The sequence below is a fragment of the Grampus griseus genome, assembly GCF_964374135.1.
Source record: "Grampus griseus genome assembly, chromosome: 2".
In the NCBI taxonomy this organism is placed as follows: domain Eukaryota; kingdom Metazoa; phylum Chordata; class Mammalia; order Artiodactyla; family Delphinidae; genus Grampus; species Grampus griseus.
Genome location: NC_139018.1, coordinates 76,513,603 through 76,526,129, shown reverse-complemented (window position 1 = coordinate 76,526,129; position 12,527 = coordinate 76,513,603). Strand labels below are relative to the sequence as shown.

The 12,527-nt window shown below is 45.6% G+C and overlaps 2 protein-coding genes across 3 annotated transcripts; one reads left to right on the top strand and one right to left on the bottom strand.

Moving 5' to 3' along the window:
- Positions 1 to 2,275: 2,275 nt before the first annotated feature.
- Positions 2,276 to 9,024, bottom strand: OSGEP (O-sialoglycoprotein endopeptidase). Its single transcript, XM_082646959.1, has 11 exons — positions 8,773 to 9,024; positions 7,560 to 7,679; positions 7,203 to 7,378; positions 4,445 to 4,540; positions 4,259 to 4,308; positions 4,034 to 4,112; positions 3,318 to 3,383; positions 3,115 to 3,205; positions 2,801 to 2,876; positions 2,601 to 2,699; positions 2,276 to 2,449 (listed from the first exon to the last, which is right to left on the bottom strand). Exons 1-11 carry the CDS (start codon positions 8,885 to 8,887, stop codon positions 2,410 to 2,412), a joined length of 1,008 nt encoding a protein of 335 aa, XP_082503085.1. The 5' UTR covers positions 8,888 to 9,024; the 3' UTR covers positions 2,276 to 2,409.
- A 357-nt stretch (positions 9,025 to 9,381) lies between these two features.
- On the top strand, positions 9,382 to 12,496 carry APEX1 (apurinic/apyrimidinic endodeoxyribonuclease 1). Of its 2 annotated transcripts, none has more exons than XM_082648830.1 (5): positions 9,382 to 9,493; positions 9,801 to 9,926; positions 10,140 to 10,327; positions 11,367 to 11,559; positions 11,701 to 12,496. In XM_082648830.1, the coding sequence occupies exons 2-5, from the start codon at positions 9,869 to 9,871 to the stop codon at positions 12,216 to 12,218; spliced, it is 957 nt and encodes a 318-aa protein (XP_082504956.1). In that variant the 5' UTR covers positions 9,382 to 9,493; positions 9,801 to 9,868; the 3' UTR covers positions 12,219 to 12,496. The 2 variants fall into 2 exon arrangements, with proteins under 2 accessions (XP_082504956.1, XP_082504957.1); XM_082648831.1 differs by having other exon boundaries at positions 9,493 to 9,619.
- The last annotated feature ends 31 nt before the right edge of the window (positions 12,497 to 12,527 follow it).

Genomic DNA, 12,527 nt, shown 5'->3' with positions numbered 1-12,527 from the left:
CGTGCTGCAGTGGACTGAATAGGGAATTGGTGGGAAGTGGAAAAGACTCTTTTAAGATGTTCTGCTATAAAACAGAGCAGAATAAACAAACTACAAGGATATACTGTACAGCACAAGAAATACAGTGAATATTTTATAACTTTAAGTGGAGTATAACCTATAAGAATACTTACTAAATCACTATGCTGTACATCTGAAACTAATATTGTAAGTCAACATAATTCAACTTAAAAACTTAGTAATAAAATGTTTTTAAAAAATTGACCAGGAAAATTGGAAGCAACTGGAAGGGGAAATGGGGTCAAGAGAGGTTTATGTCTTTGTAAGGTAAGAAAAATGACAGTATATTTGTGTGCCAACAGGATATTCCAGGAGAGAAAGGGGAATACTGACGCTACAGAAAAGGAGGGAGAACTGTTGAAAGATGTCCTTGAAAGCCAAATGATGGGACTGGCTGGACAGGAGCCTGGACAGTTTGTTTAGAGCAGCATCTCTCAACCTTGACGCCAATGACATTTAAGCCCAGACGGTTCTGTTGTGGAGGGCTGTTCTGTGCATCGTAGGCTATTTTGCAGCATCTCTGGCCTCTACCCAGCAGCACCACCTCCTTTTGGTTGTGATCAACCGAATGTCCTCTGGGAGCAAACTCAGTCCCAGTTGAGAATCCCTGGTATACAATAACAAGAGAGAAAGCAGAGCTTACAGGTATAAATGCTGGAAGGTATGTAGGTATAGTGGTAGGAGCTTGTGAACCTTTTCTGATTGTTTCTATTTTCTACCAAAGTAACACTGAGAATGAGGGATGTTGGAGATTTAAGAGATCAGAAGCAAGGGCAAGTGGAGAATTCCCTGGCGGAGTGGTTAGGACTCCAATCCCGCAAGCCATGCAGCATGGCCAAAAAAAAGGAAGGGCAAGTAAAAGGCCCAGGGGATATTGCTAGTAGCATAAAGGACTCACTCAAGTTTTATGGTAATGAATTTAAAGACAAGTCAACCTGTTTCTTCCCAGCCCTTTCAGCTGCATGGATCTAGGAGTAAAGTTGGTGAAGAGTTGAGTGTGACAAAAGCCAGAGAAGCAAGGGAGGTAAGCCCTTAACAAAGGGCTCATGACTGGAATTTAGTGGGAGGAGGGAAGTGAAGGCATGTGGAATAAACTGGAAAGATAGGAAGTAATGGTGGGAGGGTGGGATGTTTGAGATTGAGATATGGAGTAGTGGTAGGTCTAGAATATGACCAAGGGAATGAGTAGCTGAAGTGGGGGTGGAGGACAAGATCACTGGAGGAGCAAAGAACTGAGACCAGAGTGTTAGAAAGATTATCTACACGGATATTTAAATCACCAAGATTTATGACAGGTACTGACTTGTGTTTCAAAGCTGAGGTATGTTAGAGATGAGAGAGAATAGTCTTAAAAATAGTATGAGGAAGGGACTCGCCTGGCGGTCCAGTGGTTAAGACTCCATGCTCCCAGTGCAGGGGACCGGGGTTCGATTCCTCGTCAGGGAACTAGATCCCACATGCCGCAACTAAGAGTTCGCATGCCACAACTAAAGATCCTGCATGCCGCAACGAAGACCCAGCACAGCCAAATAAATAAATATTAAAAAATATACAGTATAAGAAAAAATGCGGACACCTGTACTGCCTCCAGGCCCAGTGGTACAATGGGTGTGAGAGAAACCACCACCACTACTAAAAGAAGCAGAGTCCTCAGGAGAAATCAGGGCTCAGAGCAGGACTATAAAAAGGGAACATACAGAGAAAAGGTTGAGCATACGTGGGATTTTTGCTAATGACTGGCTGTTAATTTCAGAGATGTGTATACCTGGGGCCCGCCCCCTCAAGCTGCCAATGGAAATGTCTGTAGGCCTAAGGGTTTGGAAGAGGGATGGTTTTACTTTTGAGTTATAAATTAGCATGAAATTACACCTGGCTTCAGGCTATTTTCAGGGAAATTCTGAGTACCTATACTTCAAAGAATTTAAATGAGATGATAAATGTAAAGCAATTAGCATAAGATCTGATGCTAAAATAGTATCAATGATAATAGCATTACTAAGAAGAGATTAGAATATCTAAGAGATTCCCCTCAATTTTAGCTCCAGAGCAGCAGCTCCCAAGGCAACCTGCAATAGTCTGCCAGGGTGCCGCTCTGACCCCTTGCCTTCTTACCCATCACCCCATCAACAAGAATTTATCCAGTGCCAACTGTGTATCCTTCCTGAACACAAGTTGATTATCAACATATAAAAACAAAAATGTTTTTAATGCTGAGTCATCTTGAGGTTCAAATGATAGGAGAGGGGCATCCACAGCCTTGCCAGGATTCTCATGTCAGGATAAAGATTAAGGCCCAGGGTCCCTTGGTCTCCACGTAGGGCGCTATCTACTCCGATTCTGTTAACCTTGTCAGTCCCTCCAGGTCACTTCTACTTCATCTGTCCGATACCTGTAAAAAAAATAGGAAAAACTTGGTGGACAGTTACCCCTTAGCACCTTCCATTCTTCTCTGCCCTCACGATTCTGGATCCTCTTCCCTGCTGAACATTTTTGCCTACCTCCCACTTAATCCTGTTTACCTCCTCCAAGGGGCTGCTCACCTCTGTGTGACCCCAGATTCACTGAGAGGAGTCCTGTGTCCAGCCCGAAACATCTCCCAGCCAGCCTGGGCTATCATGGCTCCATTGTCAATGCAGAATCTGGGAAGGAAAAGAGGTATGAAATTCATGATCTAAGCATGGAAAATCATAGTAATTGGAGGGGAAAAAAAAAGAAATAAAGAAAGGGAATGGGCCTTTACCTCTCATCTGTGGCAAAAAGCCGGGCTCCACGCTCCTGGCACATCGTCTCCATCATTTCCTGTAACCTCATATTACCTACAAAGAGGTAGGGGTACAGTTAGCTTACCTTTAGCCATTTCTCCACAGTCTGGCTGTACACCTCATGTGCACTGACTTAGGAAAACGAAGTAGGGATTCCAGGGGCAAGGAGTGGGAAGCATTGGACAAGAAATAAAACGAGTAATTTCCCCAAACCCTTAGAGATTTAGAGTATCAGGAGGAGGATACACATGCCCCAAAATAGGAAAGAGAAGCACAGTCCAGTGATACATACACCCCACACCTCCCACGATGAGGGCCTCCTGGGAGCCACAATGTGCCATGGCTCGCTCTGTGATCTCTACCAGCATTGCAAACACAGTTTCCTGTGGAAGGCAAACAAGGTGAAAACATCAAAGACAATCCCAGCTTAGTTCTGTCTACTGTATAAAAGCTCCTCCAGCTTCAAGTTTCTGTCCCAGCTTTTCACTCCATTACCTGCAGGGAGAAACACAGATCCTCAGGAGTACACTCGCCCGTGGCCAGCATCCGCTGGGTTACATCCTATAGTTAAAGGGGAAAACATACAAAACAATGAATTGTGGTCTGGGGATGACATATGAGCAAAAAATTAGTGCACTTGGAGTATCACCATGTTTCACCACAATTCAATTTACCAGTACATCCTATACGACAACCTTGCCCTTCACTGGCACTGAGCTATAAAACCAGCAGAAGTCTTTCAAGATTCAATAATTATGGGAAAAAAATTTTTAAAAAAAGAAAAGAAAGAAAGAAAATACTGTGATTATCTTAAAAAAAAGACTCAGTAATTATGAATATCTACCCTGGCACCCTCCATTCCCTACCCCAGTTAATTTTTCTCTAGAGCACTTGTCCCCATCTGACCCTTTTTATTTTATTATTTCCCCAATTTTTTTTTTTGTTTCTTTTTCTGTCTCCCACCCCCACTGCATGAAATGCAAGCTCCAAGTAGGCAGGGATTTTTGTTTTGCTCCACCTTGTATCACAATTGCCTTGAACAGCACCTGGCACACAAAAGATGTTCAATAAATATTTGCTAAATGAATTTATTCAGCATCTAACATGGGCCAGTACTATGCTATATGTAGAAAATACACTGGTGAGCAAAACACATGTGCTTCATTAAAAAGCATGAGAAGTGCCCATCTCCTCACCTCTCCCACACTCACCTCAATGAAAGACAAGATCCCTGAGAATGAGACGTCCATCCCCTTTACAGTGTATGGCAGCTCAACTAGCTTCTTGCCTCTATGTGGGAGTGAGTATATGAGGCACTTAAGCCTGTAGTCAGCTGGCTGCTCACCCTCCAAAGCCCTCCCAAACCTCATTAACACATATACAGGGAAATCCCTGGCGCCCCACCAGTCAGCCTCCTTCCACCTTATTCCCCTTACCGCTTTGCCATCTGTTCAATGTTGTAGCCTGGACTTGGGTCATTGGAAATCTAGCAGAATGAAAAAGAGGATGAAGTCAGGTATCCAGGAAGCTTAAGAAGCTAATTTACTACTTTCCTCCTCCTTTTCCATGGCTCTCCCCAAATACATTCACATCTCATGTTCTCTGTAGCCTCAATGGCTTACCTTCAGCACTCGAGCAAAACGATCCAGACAATTACCCACAGCAATATCGATGGTTTCCCCAAAGATGCGGTAACGATGTTCTGAATATGCAATCACCTAAGGGTGATGAGGATGTCCATGAAACCTCAAGTCTGTAAAGAGGAGCATTTGGCTTTGGGGAAGAACACAGCAGAGGATCAACATGGTCACTAGAGCTTCCAAAAAGCAATAAGCAATGGGAAAAACTACTTTCCCAAACCCTCAATGGGTACTTTTTAATAGCGCTTATCTGAGAAGTCTATATATACCCCAAGGATTTCCAGAGGAGATTCCTAGTCTACAGAAGGTAGTCTAGGTCAGGGGAGAAGCAAATTATCACTTTGGATGCATTTTTCTTGCTTGGAGCTTCCTAATATTCCTTTAAAAGCAGTCTAGACAGTGTGTACTAGGGAAGGCTTTCCTTCTTGGAAGCAGGAAACCAGAGTTCTTCTAGGTTATCCTACAAGGGTGGTGGTATTTAGAAACCACCAAGGTAGAGTTAAAAGAAACTCAAAAATCCCAGGGAATTCCCTAGCGGTCCAGTGGTTAGGACTCTGCTCTTTCACTGCTGAAGGTGCTCGTTCAACCCCTGGTTGGGGAACTAAGATCCACAAGTCACGCAGTGCAGCAAACACAACAAAAAAAACCCCAAACTCAAAAACCCCATTCTGGGTCAGACTAATGGCCCATCCAACTCAGCACTGGCAACCAACTTATGTCCACTCTTCATACGTGACCAGCTTCTAGCACAGAGAGTATTTATCACCCACTGACACATATGCTCCACACTGCTGACAGTGAGTACTTCCTAAGGCCCATAAGTCCCTTTCCCTTTCTGGTGCTGCTAGGGATTTTCTTCCATTCGGATGTAGCTCTTACTCTACTGTCAAAAGCTGGCAACAAAAGAGGAAAGAAAAAATTCTGCCTTTCTACTTCTGTCATCTACACTTCCCTACCCAATCATCTTCTGTTTTTCACACCTAAGCAGGCTTCAAAAGGGAGGAGGAGGGCTTCCCTGGTGGCGCAGTGGTTGAGAGTCCGCCTTCCGATGCAGGGGACACGGGTTCGTGCCCCGGTCCGGGAGGATCCCACATGCCGCGGAGCGGCTGGGCCCGTGAGCCATGGTTGCCGAGCCTGCGCGTCCGGAGCCTGTGCTCCACAACGGGAGAGGCCCCAACAGTGAGAGGCCCGCGTACCGCAAAAATAAACAAAAATAAAAAAAAAAAAGGGAGGAGGAAAAGAACAGAAAATTCCATCGCTGCTCATCTCCATAAACTCTTGTAAGCTTCCACTGAAACTTTCCACACCTCAAGTCCGTGACCTTGTATGATACCCTTCAGGCCTCAACCAGTTACTTGCTCTCTACCCATTAAAGTTGCCACATCATTTTCACGGGAATGTGTGCTTCATCTTTTTTTTTTTTTTTTTGCGGTACGCGGGCCTCTCACTGTTGTGGCCTCTCCCGTTGCGGAGCACAGGCTCCGGACGCGCAGGCTCAGCGGCCATGGTTCACGGGCCCAGCCGCTCCGCGGCATGTGGGATCTTCCCAGACCGGGGCACGAACCCGCGTCCCCTGCATCAGCAGGGGGACTTTCAACCACTGCGCCACCAGGGAAGCCCCTGTGCTTCATCTTTAATAACTATTTCACAAGATGAAGTTTTAGAACATAACCCTTTCATAAGCTGGAGACAATGACCATTCCTGACAATAATCCCATCAGGTGTTATGTGGGAAAGGAAGGCTCGAGTTCTCTAATCCCAACCTAAAAAGATCTTATAAGGTATCCCAAACAACTCTGGCTTCACCTGTAAGTTTAAAATACCTTCTGCCATTCATAAAATGTTTTCTAAATTATTTATATTTTCATACTCTTAGAGTAAAAACTTCTATATATTTATCACCAGTAACTAAAACAAAACATGCAATTGTTGTAAAGATACAAATGGGATAGTGCCCCTTAGTTTTAACTGCTAAGATTCATAGGAAAAATGAGATTCAAAATAATGAAAATCCTTTCATTATTTTGAATACTTCAATCCTTACCATTCTTTCCTTCTCTAAATTGGAAATTCCTTATCTCTACAGCCATATATATAAAGGTCATCTAATGTTCTATCATACTGCCCAAACATACGATATCACAAACTCTGTTGTGGGTTTTCTAGTATATCATATTTTAGTTTCAGATGAGCCCAGCTTTGCTCTTGCAGTTCCCACCACTCAGGTGGAACATGAAAGTTGTTGGTACAGTGCCTTAGAAATTAAGAAGGAATGGTGGAGCTTTTCTGCCGTAGTCCTGAGTGGTTTCCGTCAAAATGGACAAGTTCATGAAACCTGGGAAGGTGGTGCTGCTCCTGGTGGGTCATCATGAAGAACACTGATGATGGTATCTCGCTATCCCTGCAAAGTGATGGCTACCACTGGCAAGAAGAAAATCGCCAGGAGGTCAGAGATCAAGTCTTTTGTGAAAGTTTATAACTATAATCACCTCATGCCCACAAGGTACTCTGTGGATATCCCCTTGGAAAAAACTGTTGTCAGCAAGCATGTCTTCAGAGACCCTGCTCTTAAACACACGGCCCAACAAGAGGCCAAGGTCAAGTCTGAAGAAAGACCAGCAAGAACAAATGGTTCTTCCAGAAGCTGTGGTTTTAGACCTGTTTTGTTTCAGTCATTAAAAATAACGAAAAATCTCTGAGGGGAAACAAAAAGAAGGAACGGTGAAGTGCTGTTAAATACCTGTGTATTTCCTCCACTGACATACAGCACAGTTGGGCTGGTGGCTCCAGTGATGAGGCGGCCCATCTCAATGTGGGCTATGCAGTGGTTAACGCCCAGCAATGGCTTATTCCACAACTGAGCCATAGTACGGGCTACGACAGCCACAGAAACCAGTGGGGCACCCATGCCAGGACCTACGGGCACAGAAATGGGAGTGAGAATCCTATAGAGACTGGGAAAAACAAAGCCGGGGGAAGCAGGGGATGTGAAGGTTGGGTGGTGTTAGCGGTGGTAGCAGAGGTGAGCTGCAGGCTGTTTTGACCTAGCCAGGCTCCAGGTATATTCTTCCATTGTCACCCACTCTCCCAGCCATACCTTTGGTGTATGCAATGCAATCAATATCCTTGGAGGTTAATCCAGCCTCTGTTAGTGCCTCCTGCAGCAGGTCCAGGATAACAGCTCGGTGGTGCCTGGCAGTAGCACCTGGAAGGAATCCTAAGAGATGGACACAAGTCAGAGATCACAGAGTTTTTCTATAGAAAGGGAGGTAGAAGTCAAAACAGATGTTTTAGTGGGGTAGGAAGAGTCCTTTTCCCTTTTCTCAAGCATCCTGTCTTCTATGTTTTCAGATATAGTCTTTCCAGCCTGTTCAGCTAGGCTAAACAGCTCTCAGAAATGCCCTTCTTCATACCCAACTCCTACTCAGGACTCAATTCAAGTGATACCTATCTCATACTTTCTGGTGATCTTCTGTGACCCTACAAATCGTGTGCATGAATTTAACACATCATTGAATTTAACATACTACACATAACATATAACAATTATAGCATTATAATTATCCGTACTTTTCCCAGTTTAACCATGAGCATCTCAAATCACTGGCTATTTTATTTATCTTCACATTCTTGGTGCCCAAATGCCAAGAGTGAGTGCTAAACATACACGTACATTCCTAATGAGTAACCTGTCACAACATCGCCTGCTCACAGAGGCTTTTCAGGTATATGCAAGTCAGTTGCCTTCTCCTACATAAGCAGATGTTTGCGGGTAGGGTAGACAAGTTACAATATAATTTACAAATAACGTTTACTAAAAGTGATAATGTGTCTGGTTCTTTAATTCTCAAGACCCAATGATGCAGGTATTACCATTCTCATTTCAAGAATACAGAAGTCCAAAAACAACTACTGAATATTGCAAAGCCAGCCAGTTCTGTCTACACCTAGGCTGGGAGTCTTTTCTAGTGTATTTTGACTGCATCTACTATTTATCACACTGTAATGTGAAGTTCTGTCTACATGTCCAGCTCCATAACAAGCTTATACATCTATTTTTGTAGCCAACAGCCAGCTGACGATTAGCACGTAAAAGATGCTGAACGAGCTCAGAAGATCCAGGTTCAAGTGCCTGTAACTCTTCTATCCATCAGCCTTGTGATAACACTGTCACATAATCTCAGAGACTCAGATCAAAAACTATGAGGGGACAATGCGCTCCACACCTTTCTTCACTAATGTTTAGGAAGACTGCAGGTGATGCTGTGCGGAGAAGTGCGCCGCAAACTATAAGTTCCCTACTCCCGTACCTGTGCCTGGAGGCGTGACGTAAGTCCGCCGCGGGTTCGCCAGCACCACGCCATCCCGTACTACTCCCACGCCAATCTTGTTGGCGCTGCCTTCAAAACCCAAAACCGCCGGCATGGCTCCTAGCTACCACTGGGGCCGTGAAGCCCGCACCAGTCCGCGCTGGGGGACAGACTCTGGGTCGCTGAAGAAAACGAGTCGGTGACTGCTAAGGAGCAGCACGCACCAGAACAGATACCAAAGAATTCCCGCTGGTAGCGCGCCGGCGCCAGCTCCAACCCCTGTCGTCACGGCGACCCATCAAGGCCCCTTCGAGGACCTGTTCTCTTAACTGCCAGGAACACTGAGTCGGCATCTGCTCCTTAAATTCCTATCCGTTCCTCTGCCTCTCTCCCATGGTCCAGCCCAACCTTCTCCACTGATTTTGTTCTCTCTTAGACAGCTCTGGGATCTCCGGTCAAGGTGGCAGTAGGAGTCGTGATTCTGGCATAGCGATGAACAGCCCAAGAATGGAGGATTGGGGCCTTCAGTGCCCCGGAGTCACGGAGAAGGCTGGGAAGGCTGAGCTTTCGGTCACGTGGTACAAACAGACCAATCACCCGCATTCCTCCGCCACTGGCGGTGCATCTCAGATCACGTGACCACGCCAGTTACCCACGTGGGGCACATCGTGCTCCATTCTTTGTGCTGGGTTAAGGAGGAGCCAGGCTGCGACCCAAGCAGGTCAGCTACAGGGTTGTTGTTGTTTTGCCCATCGTAGGGACTTCTCTGGACTTTTGATCGGCAAGCCTAAGTCGGGGTTCTTAATTAAGTCCGTCGATTGGCTGGAGGGCCGATCTCGTGAGGAGGGTAGGAGGCACTATGAAATGATCTAGTCTTGAGAATGAGGGGCTGAAAGGCCGATGGTGCACTGAGGCGGGAAAAGAATTCAGAGATAATACGGTTTGAAAGGCGGGACTTGGTGCGGGGGCGCCCGAGGGGGGAGTCTTTCCCAGGCCTAGCTGGTTTCACTACTTCTTTGCGTCTGTAGGCAACGCGATAAATATACTGCTTCGGTGGGCTACGTGGAACTGGTGCAGAAGGGTGTTTGTTACAGTGATGCCGAAACGTGGGAAAAAGGGAGCGGTGGCAGAAGACGGGGAAGAGCCCAAGATTGGTAAGAGAATGAAATAGGCCCATCTCCCTAGAGGCTGCGATGGGGATGTCTATAATTCCCTTGATGAACGAGAGGTACGGACCGACTGTATATTCATTTTTGCAGTTTGCGAAGAAGTCGCGGCAACTGCAGGCTCTCGGTGGATCTATAGTTAACTGCGGATCAAAGTTGGTTATCGCCAACTTACATCATTGTGTATTACTTATTTTATAGAGCCAGAGGCCAAGAAGAGCAAGGCGGGAGCGAAAAAAAATGAAAAAGAGGCAACAGGAGAGGGGACAGTCATGTATGAGGACCCCCCAGATCAGAAAACCTCACCCGGTGGCAAATCAGCCACACTGAAGATCTGCTCCTGGAATGTGGATGGGCTTCGAGCCTGGATTAAGAAGAAAGGTTTAGATGTGAGTGAAATTAAGGGGAGGGGGGTACTGATCTTGGGGTTTAATCACCTTTTCCCATTTTAGTTCCTAGCACTGTCGTTTTCTTGTGGCAGAGATAAAAAGTTTTCACCAAATCATACCACTTGTATTTCTTTTCTCTTTATAAATTTATTTATTTTTGGCTGCGTTTGGTCTTAGTTGCTAAGCGGGGGCTTTCTCTAATTGTGGCGAGCGGGGGCTACTCTTGGTTGTGGTTAGCGGGGGCTTCTCATTGCGGTGGCTTTTCTTGTTGCGGAGCGGGGCCTCTAGAGCGCAGGCCCAGTAGTTGTGGCGCACGGGCTTAGTTGCTCCGCGTGCCACCAGGGAAGCCCCCCACTTGTATTTCTTAGATGCCATTCCACCAGTTCCACTGCCATTGTTTTATTTAATGTCCTCATCTTTTTCCTAGCATGTCAGAAAAACCTCGTTACTGGACTTGTTCCATTTTATTTCTTGCATATCCAACATTTAAATAACTACTTAAAAAATCTTAGCTGGCTATCCATTGCCTATAGGGAAAAAACCAATCTTCTCAGTGTTGCATGGAACACTCTTTCTTGTCTCCCTGCTATTTATGTAATTTATAACTTCAAATACTGTGTGCTAGACTTATACTCCTTCTGCAGAGACTGTCCTATTTATTTATTTATTTATTTATTTATTTATGGCTGCATTGGGTCTTCGTTGCTGCGCACGGGCTTTCTCTAGTTGGGGTGAGCAGGGGCTACTCTTTGTTGTGGTGCACGGGGTTTTCATTGCTGTGGCTTCTCTTGTTGCAGAGCACGGGCTCTAGGCCCACAGGCTCAGTAGTTGTGGCACACGGGCTTAGTAGCTCCGCGGCATGTGGGATCTTCCCGGACCAGGGATGAACCCATGTCCCCTGCATTGGCAGGTGGATTGTTAACCACTGTGCCATCAGGGAAGTCCCTCACCTGTGTATCTCTAGTACTTAGCACATAGATTCTTCAGTAAATGTCTGCTGAATTGATAATACTTTTTCTACCTTTCATTTCGCTCACAGTGGGTAAAGGAGGAAGCCCCAGATATCCTGTGCCTCCAAGAGACCAAATGTTCTGAGAACAAACTACCAGCTGAACTTCAAGCACTCTCTGGACTATCCCATCAGTACTGGTCAGCTCCTTCAGACAAGGAAGGGTACAGTGGTGTGGGCCTACTCTCCCGCCAGTGCCCACTCAAAGTCTCCTATGGCATTGGTGAGACCCTGTTGATTCCTAAAGCCCAGCTCTTCCAAACCAGTTGCTGATATCCCACTCCAGCCCCAATTCTTGATCCCTTTATTCTTTGCTTTCCCTTTCTTAAACTTCTTTTTGCTAATTGTTTCATTGTTTCTGTAGGTGAAGAGGAACATGATCAGGAAGGCAGAGTGATTGTGGCTGAATATGATGCATTTGTGCTGGTGACAGCCTATGTACCTAATGCAGGCCGAGGTCTGGTGCGCCTGGAGTACCGGCAGCGCTGGGATGAAGCCTTTCGCAAATTCCTGAAGGGTTTGGCTTCCCGCAAGCCCCTTGTGCTATGTGGGGACCTCAATGTGGCTCATGAAGAAATTGATCTTCGCAACCCAAAGGGAAACAAAAAGAATGCTGGCTTCACTCCAGAAGAGCGTCATGGCTTTGGGGAATTGCTGCAGGCTGTGCCACTGACTGACAGTTTCCGGCACCTCTACCCCAACACGGCCTATGCCTATACCTTTTGGACATACATGATGAACGCGCGATCCAAAAACGTTGGTTGGCGCCTTGATTACTTCTTATTGTCTCACTCTCTGTTGCCTGCTTTGTGTGACAGCAAGATCCGTTCCAAGGCTCTGGGCAGTGACCACTGTCCCATCACCCTATATCTAGCACTGTGACACCTCCCCCAAATCAATTTGAGCCTGGGAAATAAGCCCACTAAACTAGCTTTAAACTTCTTACTCCCAAGCTTTAAAAACTGCTCTCTAGAGAAATCTGCAGTTATTTCCCTTCTAAACTATGAATCCTTTAACCAGGCTTCTAGAAACAGAATTAAGTTCTCCATGATTTATGTGTGTGTGTTTCGGGGGGCGGGATACTTTTTTTTTTACATTAAACAAAACTACTGATGACTTCCTTTGAACTGTCCATGTGAAAATAAAGAGTCATAGTTTCAGCCTTGCTGTCTTTGTATTCTACCCCTTTGT

Excerpts from the sequence above, each read along its gene's own strand:
- OSGEP (XM_082646959.1), bottom strand. The coding sequence starts at position 8,887 with ATGCCGGCGGTTTTGGGTTTTGAAGGCAGCGCCAACAAGATTGGCGTG. Across the intron at positions 7,680-8,772 it reads CGTCACGCCTCCAGGCACAG|GATTCCTTCCAGGTGCTACT; the intron begins GTACGGGAGTAG and ends TCCATCTCTTAG. Across the intron at positions 2,700-2,800 it reads CTTTTTGCCACAGATGAGAG|ATTCTGCATTGACAATGGAG; the intron begins GTAAAGGCCCAT and ends TTTCCTTCCCAG.
- APEX1 (XM_082648830.1), top strand. The coding sequence starts at position 9,869 with ATGCCGAAACGTGGGAAAAAGGGAGCGGTGGCAGAAGACGGGGAAGAG. Across the intron at positions 9,927-10,139 it reads CGGGGAAGAGCCCAAGATTG|AGCCAGAGGCCAAGAAGAGC; the intron begins GTAAGAGAATGA and ends CTTATTTTATAG. Across the intron at positions 11,560-11,700 it reads CAAAGTCTCCTATGGCATTG|GTGAAGAGGAACATGATCAG; the intron begins GTGAGACCCTGT and ends TTGTTTCTGTAG.